At 36.8% G+C, this 12416-nt stretch overlaps 1 protein-coding gene across 1 annotated transcript; it reads left to right on the top strand.

Annotated features, from left to right (window-relative positions):
- The first annotated feature begins 2339 nt into the window (after positions 1-2339).
- On the top strand, positions 2340-11184 carry senp3b (SUMO specific peptidase 3b). Its single transcript, XM_055201069.2, has 11 exons — positions 2340-2511; positions 3028-3750; positions 3844-3996; positions 4268-4379; positions 4504-4651; positions 6764-6811; positions 8030-8107; positions 9848-9985; positions 10144-10227; positions 10328-10378; positions 10546-11184. Exons 2-11 carry the CDS (start codon positions 3066-3068, stop codon positions 10654-10656), a joined length of 1608 nt encoding a protein of 535 aa, XP_055057044.2. The 5' UTR covers positions 2340-2511; positions 3028-3065; the 3' UTR covers positions 10657-11184.
- Positions 11185-12416: the final 1232 nt, after the last annotated feature.

Here is a 12416-nt window from a genome sequence, read left to right as displayed (position 1 = left end):
TATAATAAAGTCCCTTAAATAATTCAATTTAAAATATTCACCTATCAATGTGCTGTTCATAGATTTTTCTTTGTTATTATTATAATAATTAAAAGTAATTAGCCACGTGTGTTTCACAGGAAATAATTAACTTGTAACACCCCAAACTAATGTTGAAATAAAGGATGTGATTACGACAAAGGAAGCGTATAATGACAAATTAAAATAAATGGGTGTGAGAGGAATTTTTAATTTTTTGTTTTAGTCTATTCAGTACACATGAACTCTCGTGCTTGACTCTGGATCATTACAAACAAAGACTGAGCAGAACGAAAACAGATACTATTCCCCCTCAGTGCCGCTTTCAGCCTTTCCACTCTGATCCTGTCTTTCTGGTTTGACTGGATGTTTATGGTCTTCTTGTCACAAAAGACACATAGGCCTACTCACAGATATGCAAATGCTTGCGTGAAATCATCTAATAAATTACCATATATATACAATTAGAGAATGGCAAAAGTTAAATTTTATTATCATTTGATTATGTTTCAAACCATACCTGTACATGCTTTATCAACAAAGAAGCAACCACCTTTTATCCTGACTTATGTGTACTGTCACCAAATGGAAAAAGCAATAGATCAAACTGATACCACATACTTCGCTTTTTAAACAAAACTAATGTATCAGGAGGAAAGTTCATCAATTAATACTTGCGAGACAATTGTCTGAATATGCTCACATTAGATAGAAGTGTTACAATCCAAACGTGTTGTTTTGTTGAGGTAAATAGTACATGTTAAAAAAAAGGTAAAATAGTCATGAACTTTTTTTCCCATATTTACTTTTTGATGTTTAGACATTTATATATACTTAAAAAGAGTCATGAACAATTACCACAACAAATAAATACAGTTGCAAAACGAATGTTAACTTTTGAATTTAGTTATTTTTGTAATTTTCAATTGTTAATGAAATATTGTTTGTTGTTGACTACTAACATCTGTAACGTGAAATAGCTTAATGTGAAGTTAGCGCTGTGATTCAAAAATGTCCACATGGTGCAATTTTGGAAATGTGTTTTCCTTCCAATCATATTATGACTCAACTCTTTTGAAGACGTAACTCTTAAAGTATGTAGTGTGTACCTACTAACCCTTACCATTTAGTCTACTGTCTAGACCTAAAAAGGATTGACAGCAAACATACTAACAATCTGTAACAAAAACTGGAAAAAAATGATTTCTTTTATATTTTTTTCATTTTGTTCCTTTGCTTCTCTTCAATCTGTTAATTCAAAGTTGGAATATTAATATGCGCTTTTATATTTATTTTACATTTTTATCCATCATCCAGCAGTATAGTTTCAAGTAGTCATGTTTCAGAGGTACAAGAGCTTATCTCACCATTTCACAGACCAAAAGCAGGACAATATTATGTCCAGTCAGTCTGCCAACTTTTATTGCAAATACACCTTTTTTTTATTTCACTGAATTTCAACAAAACAGACATAGTCAAACTTCAGTAAAAACTACAATAATACATATACAGAAAACTTTACATCCAGGACTTAGGCTTATCATTATACAAATATATTAAAGTGCTTATAGTCTAGCGAATTTGTATTCATTGATTTTTTTTTATTGTTTAAAGGGGACATTTCACAAGACTTTTTTTAAGATGTCAAATAAATTGTGTCCCCACAATGTGAAGTTGTAGCTCCAAATATCATATAGATAATTTATTATAGCAAGTTAAAATTGTCACTTTGTATGTGTGTGCAAAAATGTGCTGTTTTGTGTGTGTCCTTTAAAATGCAAATGAGCTGATCTCTGTAGTGCAGATTAAGGGGCTGTATTTTCCCCTTCTGACATCACCAGGGGAGCCAAATTTCAACCTATTTTTCACATGCTTGTGGAGAATGGTTTACAAAACTAAGTTACTGGGCTGTTCTTATTCACATTTTCTAGGTTGATAGAAGCACTGGGGACCCAATTATAGCACTTAAACATGGAAAAAGTCAGATTTTCATGGAATGTCCCCTTTAAATGAAAAAAATCTTCATGCATATTTGAATATCTTTTCCATTAACCAGAAACAAATGTTGCAAATATCTGTTTTTTATCTGTTTAATTAAACCTCAACAAAGCAGACATATTAAGTACAGTAGTAAAAAAAAGGCGGTACAGTAGTCAAAACTACAATATTACATATTAAAAAAACATACATTAAGCCAGGGGTTGAGCTATATATTATATTATATTAAATGACTGACACATAGAAAACTCGCATTGGTTCTTTTTAATTTTTGTTCTAAAACCCTGTAAAAGCATTATTCACACCCAGTGATGTCATCAGTTATGCGCCGCGTTACTGTTTATGCTGTCGTCTAAAGGACGCGACTGTATCCATTGATTAAGGGGGAAAACCTCGCAATGCAGAATTTGATTAATTGGTACAAAAATCGCAATAAATAAAGTAAAATCTGCGCGTATTTTGTAGCAAATAGTCGTTTGAAACTGCACGTAAAAGGTAAGTGATGTGTCGGATTGACGCAGAGACTATAAAGATTGCACGGGTGCAACGTAGCTGTTAGCTAGCCAGCTAATTAGCCAATGTACACATGCCAGGTAGTAACTAAACCACCAAATCGTTTATTAGCACTACCTATAATGTCAGTCATTATTGCAAAACTTCAAACGTATGTTTTGCTAAATCATGAAATGGCTAATAAAATGGGACATGCAAGAGGTAAAATAAATTATTCTGTATGAGATATGTTGTCCGCGGATTTAGTCTTTAGTAACGTTAGATACATTTTACAATTCAGTAAACATATATGTGCACACCAACCCAGGTTATTAAATGTATTGTGAATACATGCTATCTTAACAGCACGTGCTGAAACGTGCTTCTAATCTATATTGTTCTGCTAATAATCCACACATTTTAATGTATTTCAATCAAACTGGTCTTTGATAATACACTTAAAAAGCATAATAATGTTAATGATTATTATAAGACAATTTTAAACTTTGACCCTGGCAGGCGGCGAGCTGGCGCAGGTAGCAGGTTGCCAGTGGACAATGAGAGACAGTGGTGGAAGCCTGGCCCAAAACCGCTGGCAGGGCGAACTCTCCTTGACTGTGAGCCAGGAAGCCAGCGGTGTTGGAGGAATGGGAGGTGGTCTAATGGATCCAAACTCCCCTCCTAATGCCACCAGCCCCATACACCTCAGATTAGGCCACAAGGAGAGGGTCTGGACCGGTGATTACATAGAACCGGTAGAGGTTGATGAAGAGGTTGGTTTTGATGAGAATGAAGAATATTTGGAAGAGGATGAAGAACAAGATGACGAAGAGATCGATTCTGAGTGTGCTCCATGGGAGGAAAAAGAGGATGTGGAAGATTGGCAACGGCCATTCGAATCGCAACCACAAGTCATGCATGTTAATAGTTATCCACACCAGGCTCCATCACACGAAACCAGAGACTTTCCAGAAAATACCGTACAGATACGACTTCATGGGCTACGAGAGCAAAGAATGAAGCGTTGGAGAAGGCTGCGGTCCAGTGTGCGGCTACGAAACCGGCTTGTGCAAAATTGGAAAATTTGGAGACAGAGGGCACAGTGGGTTGGCAGCTTAGGGTATCGACGGGCAAGGAGGTGGCGCCATTATAGGCTTAATACCAGCAAGAGACGAGAGCAGGGATTTAACAATATGGGATCGTTACGGTTGGGTTTGGGCAAAACAAGCGGCAGACAAACAGGCAAGATATTTTTTCAACTTTCAATAAAAAAATATTTTTTTTAATAAATTTTAGTCAAAACTGCATACAATAAATGTCTTTATTTCCCCACAGAAAATCAGTTCTGTGGTTTCAACGGTTATCATGGGGATTCTTTCTCAAAATCCGCAGTCAGTGGAGGCCGGGAATATCATTCTATGCCTGAGAAGCCTGCCCCTCAGAGGATGGAGTTTGCCCTCACAGAAGAGCAAAGGACTTGTGCTCAAGGTAGCTCTTTGGGCTTTGAATAAAAAAATTCCTGTTACCACATCTGTATCATTTTGGTTATGCTATACTGATAGAAGTCCTTAGTCCGAACTGGTCCTAGGTGGTTTACCATTTCCTGGTACACGTGTTGTAAGACCAGTTATTTGTTCAGTCCTGATTTCCAAAATGATCCAGACAGCAAGTAGCAAGTAGTTAAATTCTTTTACAGCATGTTGTTTAACATCTCAAGTCTAACATCCCTAACTTTTTTATGCATTCAATGTTTTCTCAGGTCTTCTTGATGAATATCTTCAAAAGTATGGAAGTCTAATTCCTGTACAATCAGATGATATTGCTGAGGAACTACAGAATATCTTCAATGAAGACTTTTCCCAGCCTCACAGGTCTGGCACAAGTTTAAATACTCTTGTGCAGTACAGAATTTATGAAGTGTATATCTGCTGTATGTTAAAATGGAAAGTTATTTATCATATTATAAAGGTTCTATTATTAATCATGTGCTCACAGGAAAATAGTAGTGCAGCATTTAATCCAGTCCTACCAGAGATCACCAGGACAAGCTATGGTGAAAGGATTCCGGGTGAATTACAAGCGACATGTTCTCACGATGGATGACCTTACCACCCTCTATGGCCAGAACTGGCTCAATGACCAGGTTAGTTTAAAGCTCACATAACACATGCTTTTTCTCGTGTTAATTTTGTGTACCTATAGAGTAGTATCCTTCATATCGCCGAAGAGTCTTTAGTTTGATCATATTTATAAAAGACAGATCAGCTCTAGCGACTGTTTCTGGAAAAGCACAAAATCCCATAGGCGTCCAGCAGAAGGAGCGAATCACGAGCAAGCAACACGCACAAAACATTATCCCACTATCTCTGGATAACTTATAATTCACTACATGTTTGTGTCGTTAAGATCATATGCACTTACGTGCCGATTGCCAACAAAATGCAGACATTTGAAGCAGTTTACTTAACGCCTGAGACTCATGATCTGTGTGCGTTTCCCGAACAACGACGTAACTCGCTGCTGAACTAACATACTACGATGCATAGTTGGAGAAGCTAACTACCTTGTCAAGACTGTTTCCAGAAAAGCATAGTAACTTTGTCGCACATTTAACAATTTGGTGATTTTTTTAATTTAACAACATAGTTTATGATGTCATGTGAGAGGTGAAGTATTAATTAATCTGTGCAAATCGATTTAATGTCAGATTACTGCTCTAAATAATTGCATCAGAAGACTGATTTTGTTATCGTGTTAGTTATCTTTTGTTTTTTTCAAGATATTTAATTAATGCGCAAGTTCCCTCTTACGTCACTTCTCCCATGGATTCCCCAGGGTCTTAAAGCTTGTATGCTGCGCACCTGCGCAGTTTTCAAATGCAGCTCTTTAATTCTGTTTACAAACTTAAAGACATAAAATAAAATTTTTATATATTTAAAATGATGGATATAGAACGCACTACATTTCTTTGCTTATTTTGTTCAAAAGCATGATCAACGTAAGTCTACATATTATAATAACAAGGAACTATGCTTCCAACAACAGGTGAAGAGCTGTCGTTTAAACAACACAAGTTTGCGATGCAGCTTGCGAATGCTCGTTTGAACCAAGTGTGCCGCACAAGCCCTGAAAAGTTAATACAAAACGTCTTGATTGCCCCCCAGTGACTGGTCCCAGTATAGGTCATAAACCCCGCCTTTCCATGTTATTCAATGGGACTTGAGACCAAATAAACAATTTAATTACACTTCAATTTTTTTTCCAAAGCTGGTTTCTGTCATTTACTGTAGTTTTTATCACGCTGATGTAAATTTAAATGTTTGTTTTTAAAATAAGTTTGTTTTTAGTTAGTTATTTAATGATATAAAAACGGTGGTGTCACGTCATGATTGACACCGGTGACATCGTGTGATATGCGCATTCTGCGAGAGCGAGGGCGGGGTCTTGATTTCGCTGCTTTACTTCCTGCTCACTACTGCGCAGGACTGGTCCCGAAATCGCTATTGCGCAGACTCAAGACCCAAGATGTCAGCGCCGTATCGGGATACTGGCGGCTTCACTTTTCAGCAATGGAAGAGAGCGAACAGGCGTCATTCATCTTTTGTTTTGAACTGTGGTTGGGAAACACCAAATCGTTGAACTTTGTCGATGCTTTAAACGCACCCCTGGTTGGGACAGCACCATTTTCATAAAATCTAGCATTAAACAAAGAAACACATGCAAAACTCAGCTGCTACCCCGAATAAACAAACTATATCTATTGTTTTACATAAGGCTGGCTTACTTTCATCTAAAAACAAATTTCTTCTTTGGTGCCACTGTTGGGTCTTGATAATAAACACAGCTGAGGCGTGTAGTGAAGCCTGTGACTTCTACTCGAAGGAACAATGTTTATGAGCGTCCTTGTTCTCGCTCTCTCTCTGATTGACGCGTGGGTGTGCTTTTCTGGGGAAGTGCCCATAAAAGGAATACAGGGTCACTCATACCTAATGGGTACCCATGTTTGGAAAGAGGAGGTGTTAGTTTGATCAGAAAAACACGCTCAACTGCTTTTTTGACACTTTGCATTTGCGTTTAGCATCAGGATTACAACTCTTTAACTGTGTTAATAAGTCAGAATGCATTAAATACCCCCCCCTTAAAGTTGAACACTGACTACACCACAGTTTCTGTCATTTGATCATATTTTATTATCCTGTTCTTTTCATTTCTGTCTAATGTACTGTACACACTCACGTTTTATCTGATCCATAAGGTCATGAACATGTATGGAGACCTTGTGATGGATTCAGTGCCTGAAAAGGTTTGTTGCTACTTTTCCAGCTAATCTGCCATATAAGTTGTGTATAATTGTACAATAGGTAATTCTTAAGAAAATCTTGCACAGTTAAATGTATATAACATGTTACATGTACAATAACCTATATGTAACCCGTGATGTCTAAATGAGTCTGAATGTGCGCAGTCTAAATTTGAGCTACAGGCAAAAGACATGAAAAATATTGATTTTGGTCCAATTTAATTTTTTTGTAAAATACGATTATTAAGCATTCGTCTATCAATCCCAATGCTCCAAAAAGTAAATAAACATCTAAATTGATCTTTTTTTGTAAATTTTTTGAGAGGTGTACTATTCTAAATCCTAAACCTAATACAAAGGATGTTTGTCTGAAGCAAAGCACTTGCGCCTCTGACGTTTTGATAAAAAAATAAAGTGCAGGACTTGCTTGATGTTTAAAGAGTTAGTAAGAGAGATAAAGTGCGGTACCAGATTAATGTTTAAAGAGTTATTGAAAGCGACAAGACAGGAAATCGATTTCACTTCCGCTGATCTTACACATCCAAAGCCCACAAAGCTCTCATTGCGCGATCACGATATACACAGAATTACAGTTATTTGAAAGTTAAGTTTTGACAAGAACTGTTGGGAAAAATATCTGATGTGTAACATTATATTAGATCCTTGCATTTCAGTAGATCTTAAAGCCACCTGCCTCAATATCAATCAAGCAATAAAAGAAAGAAAAAAGTTGAACATAGATTTTTCCTACAGATATTGGTTTTGACTTGGTGTGCCAAATTTGTTGGTATTACTAGAGATTTTAAGGTGTGATTTTGTTTTGGAACCTTTCTTTAACTCTTTAACTTGGTTTTCTTAAAATTCACTTTGTCAACTTTATCAACTTCAAACATTTACATTTTAGGCATTTAGCAGATGCTTTTATCCAAAGATTAGGAAACAATAAAGCGATTTGTCATAGGGAGGATGTATGACAAATGGTGTAACTCAATTTTATCAGATTTCAGTCAATCATAAATAAATCATGTGAAAATAACTCATTTTTAAAGATTTGCTCATTGCGACTCAATTTGCCTTAAGGGTTCAAAAATTGAAGTGGAAATTGAACTATTCTAGACAGACATTTGGGCATTTATTTTTATGGTGGTTGTTTTTGTTGTTGGTTGCAGAAAAAAAAAATTCCATTCAACTATATCTAATGCTATCTTTGCTCATTTTTAGGTGCATTTCTTCAACAGTTTCTTTTATGACAAGTTAAGGACCAAAGGTTATGATGGTGTGAAACGGTGGACCAAGAATGTAAGCAAATTGTAAACATGTTATTTGATTTTGTTGTAGAATAGTTCTGTATACAGGGCATACAACCCCAAATCAGAAAAAAAATGGGACACTGTACAAATTGTGAGTAAAAAAGAATGGAATAATTTACAAATCTCATAAACTTAAATTGTATTCACAATAGAATATAGATAACATATCAAATGTTGAAAGTGATACATTTTGAAATGTCATGCCAAATATTGGTTCATTTTGGATTTCATGAGAGCTACACATTCCAAAAAAAGTTGGGACAGGTAGCAATAAGAGGCCAGAAAAGTTAAATGTACATATAAGGAACAGCTGGAGGAGGAACAATTTTTAGGAATAGGAATGTTGTCCTATTCTTGTCTAATACAGATTTCTAGTTGCTCAACTGTCTTAGGTCCTCTTTGTCGCATCGTCCTCTTTATGATGCATCAAATGTTTTCTGTGGGTGACAGATCTGGACTGCAGGCTGGACATTTCAATAACTGGATCCTTCTTCTACGCAGCCATGATGTTGTAATTGATGCAGTATGTGGTCTGACGTTGTCATGTTGGAAAATGCAAGGTCTTTCTTGAAAGAGACGACATCTGAATGGGATCATATGTATCTAGAACTTGGATAAACCTTTCAGCATTGATGGCGCCTTTCCAGATGTGTAAGCTGCCCATGTCACACGTACTCATGCAACCCCATACCATCAGAGATGCAGGTTTCCGAAATGAGCGCTAATAACAACTTGGGTTGTCACTGTCCTCTTTAGTCCAGATGAAATGGCGTCCCAGTTTTCCAAAAAGAACTTCAAATTTTGATTCGTCGGACCTCAGAACAGTTTTTCACTTTGCCAAAGTCCATTTTAAATGACTTGATTTAAATGATTGCCCAGGGAAAATGCCTACGCTTCTGGATCATGTTTAGATATGGCTTCTTTTTTGACCTATAGAGTTTTAGCTGGCAACGGCGAATGACACGGTGGATTGTGTTCACCGACAATGTTTTCTGGAAGTATTCCAAAGCCCATGTTATGATTTGCATTACAGTAGCATTCCTGTATGTGATGCAGTGCCGTCTAAGAGCCCGAAGATCACGGGCATCCGGTATGATTTTCCAGCCTTGTTCCAGATTCTCTAAACCTTTGAATGATATTATGCACTGTAGATGATGATAACTTCAAACTCTTTGCAATTTTTCTCTGAGAAACTTAGAAAACTATTTTTCACAACAGCATTGGGGGAATTGGTGATTCTCTGCCCATCTTGACCTCTGAGAGACACTGCCACTCTGACAGGCTTTTTATACCCAATCATGTTGCCAATTGACCTAATAAGTTGCAAATTGGTCCTTCAACTGTTCCTTATATGTATATTTGGATTTTCTGGCCTCTTATTGCTACCTGACCCAATTTTTTTTGGAATGTGTAGCTCTCATGAAATCCAAAATGAGCCAATATTTGGCATGACATTTCAAAATATCTTACTTTCAACATTTGATATGTTATCTATTTTCTACTGTGAATAAAATGTTGGTTTGTGAGATTTGTAAATTATTCCATTACTTTTTGACTCTAATTTCTACAGTGCCTCAACTTTTTCTGATTTGGGGTTGTAATATAATCACGTTATATGATTGTAACCTTGTTTGTATTGGTGTAAAAGTGCTGCTGGGCCACAAAGCAAACGAGTGACACTTTTCTTGATATGCTCTATTCATTTAATTAAATTCAAGTATGTGTTTAGGTGGACATCTTCCAGAAGGATCTGTTGTTGATTCCCATCCATTTAGAAGTGCACTGGTCACTAGTTTCGGTTGATATTAAAGAGAGATCCATCACATACTTTGATTCTCAGCGAACTCTTAATCGTCGCTGCCCCAAGGTAAAAGCCCCATTGTAGGCCTAATATAATATATATATATATATATATTTCGGAGAGAGTCTTCCCAAAATGCTATAAAATTTGTATGTAATTGCTACACAAATGTAACCATTTATTCAGCTGTGTATAACTGTTTTTCTTTCACTTTTTCTCCATAGCATATTTTCAAATACCTACAGGCAGAGGCTGTTATAAAAGGCAAGAGAGACTTTCTTACAGGATGGAAAGGCTTTTTTAAAATGGTGAGTCTGGACATGTCAGAAGCAGTCGCCACACATTGTACTTTGCGATTGATTGATGTTAAATTTATGTTAAATTTAAATTATGTCTTAATTGTTACAGAACGTAGGCAGACAGAATAATGACAGTGACTGTGGGGCATTTGTCCTGCAGGTATGTATATTTACTATTTACTATTTTCAACAGAAAAGCCATACTGCCCTCTTCTCAAAATGCAAATATATGTACTTGACAGCCACACTCAATAACATGGTGTAAAAATGTACATTTCAAACATAATACTTACCTCTTCTTTATCTGTGTATCTCTGCATTCTCTAGTACTGCAAGTGTCTTGCATTGGGTCATCCCTTCAGCTTCAGTCAACAGGATATGCCCAAGCTGCGGAGACTTATGTACAAAGAACTTTGTCATTGCAAGCTTTCATTGTGATATTTGTGTAAAGAGCACAGTCAGACGAAAGAAAAAAACACTCAAAAGATATATTTGTCAAACAACATGAGAGACTTTACACTGAGGATGTTTTATCCCTACTCACTCATTTTTATTTTGTATAAGCTTTATCTTTAAATAGAGCTCAATATCTTGAGTCAGAGAACTGAGAGCGAGTTATTCGCTTGAAATGTTGACAACAGTCTTGACAACCTGCGACATACTGCCTATTTCTAGGACCGTCATCAACACATTGTCCCAGGTTTTGTTATGAGAGAGGGTGCCTGATGCTCTTTATTGCATAGCCACCTCGGAGGAGAGGCAGCCCACCAAACAAATTTTGTTCCATTTTTGTGAAATCTGCTGATGACAAATGGAACAATTTGTTTTGGCGTTTGTGTTTGTTCTGTGCATAAATATGTTACAAAACTCCTAATCAAGCATTTTGGATGGAGAGTAGAAGCTCTCTTATATAAAAGAAAAATCATGTCTGTAGTTTTGTTATTAAATAAATCACCTTATGGAAAATGGATGTGTGTATTCTTTAAAACACTTTTATTATTGTTATGTTAACAAATAGCAATGTATCATGATTTTTGTTTTGTAAGCTGGTATGTGAAAAATAACTGAATCATGAAATGATCTGAACCAGAATATCTTGTATTAGGAACATGGACGGGAAATCAGCTCTTGAGTAATAACAGGAGTCACTTACTGTATTTTAAGCACTGCCCTACTTACTCCGGTTTCCTCCTACAGGCCAAAAACATGTAATTATGCAAATTGGAGATACCAAATTGTCCCTCCCCTAACCTGTGTATGGATCAACTTGTCTGAATAAAACTTCTGGATGGATTAACTGGTTCTCGCCATGAATATTGCAGTAGATGCTGAAATGGCGTTAAGAAATAAAGGAAGAAGAAGAAGCACTGCCCTACTAAAAATCCAGCTAAGATCAGCATAAGATGTTTTAATGTGACAGTAGCTGGTTTAAGATGGCCCTTCCAGCCTGGCAAAGCTGGTGGGTTAGCTGGTCTTCCAGCTAAGTCCAGCTTAAAAAGCTACTAAAACACAGCTAAACCAGCTTGACACACCAGCTAAAACCAAGCTGGGAAGAAATGAAGACCAGGGCCCTTATGTATAAAGCGTGCGTACGCACGAAATGGGGCTGGAAACATGCGTACGCCAGTTCCCACACAAAGGTTGTGATTTATAAAAAAACAAACTTGATGGGAGAATGGGCAGGCCGGGTGGGATCTGAGGATGATTCATGTACGCACACTTGCAGGTGATCTGTTATTTATAAAGCGAACATTGCTTTGTTTTAGAAGTCTTCATAATTTTTGGTATATGCCATTTTTGGCTTTTGTGCGTACGCAGACTTTTAGTAAGGATCTTACGCACAGTTTTATACATGAGGCCCTTGCTCATTCTATTTTTTGCTGGTCTCACAGCTTGGTTTTAGCTGGTGTAGCAAGCTATGTTTTTTCAGTGGAGTGACAAATTGCCAAAAAACAGCCAAGCTTAATAATACGTTCTATATAGACTTCGGATGAGAATATGTCAGACGTTTAAAAAACACTTCGACTAACCAAACAAATTTGTAGCCTTATTTGATAAAGTAATATCGTTTTTCTTGCCGAGGCGTCACTGCGTGGGCTTGTGACGGGGCGGTGCCTACTGTGGAAACCTCTGGTGGGTGGGACTATATCGTGATTGACTGGAAGGACGTCCAATCACTGGCCCATTGGCTGTCGTCA

This window comes from Misgurnus anguillicaudatus, chromosome 21 (assembly GCF_027580225.2).
Source record: "Misgurnus anguillicaudatus chromosome 21, ASM2758022v2, whole genome shotgun sequence".
Taxonomy (NCBI): domain Eukaryota; kingdom Metazoa; phylum Chordata; class Actinopteri; order Cypriniformes; family Cobitidae; genus Misgurnus; species Misgurnus anguillicaudatus.
The sequence above is the reverse complement of the archived record's forward strand: the minus strand, read 5'-3'. Positions and strand labels throughout refer to the sequence as shown.

Excerpts from the sequence above, each read along its gene's own strand:
- senp3b (XM_055201069.2), top strand. The coding sequence starts at position 3,066 with ATGAGAGACAGTGGTGGAAGCCTGGCCCAAAACCGCTGGCAGGGCGAA. Across the intron at positions 8,108-9,847 it reads TGAAACGGTGGACCAAGAAT|GTGGACATCTTCCAGAAGGA; the intron begins GTAAGCAAATTG and ends GTATGTGTTTAG. Across the intron at positions 10,228-10,327 it reads GGAAAGGCTTTTTTAAAATG|AACGTAGGCAGACAGAATAA; the intron begins GTGAGTCTGGAC and ends TAATTGTTACAG.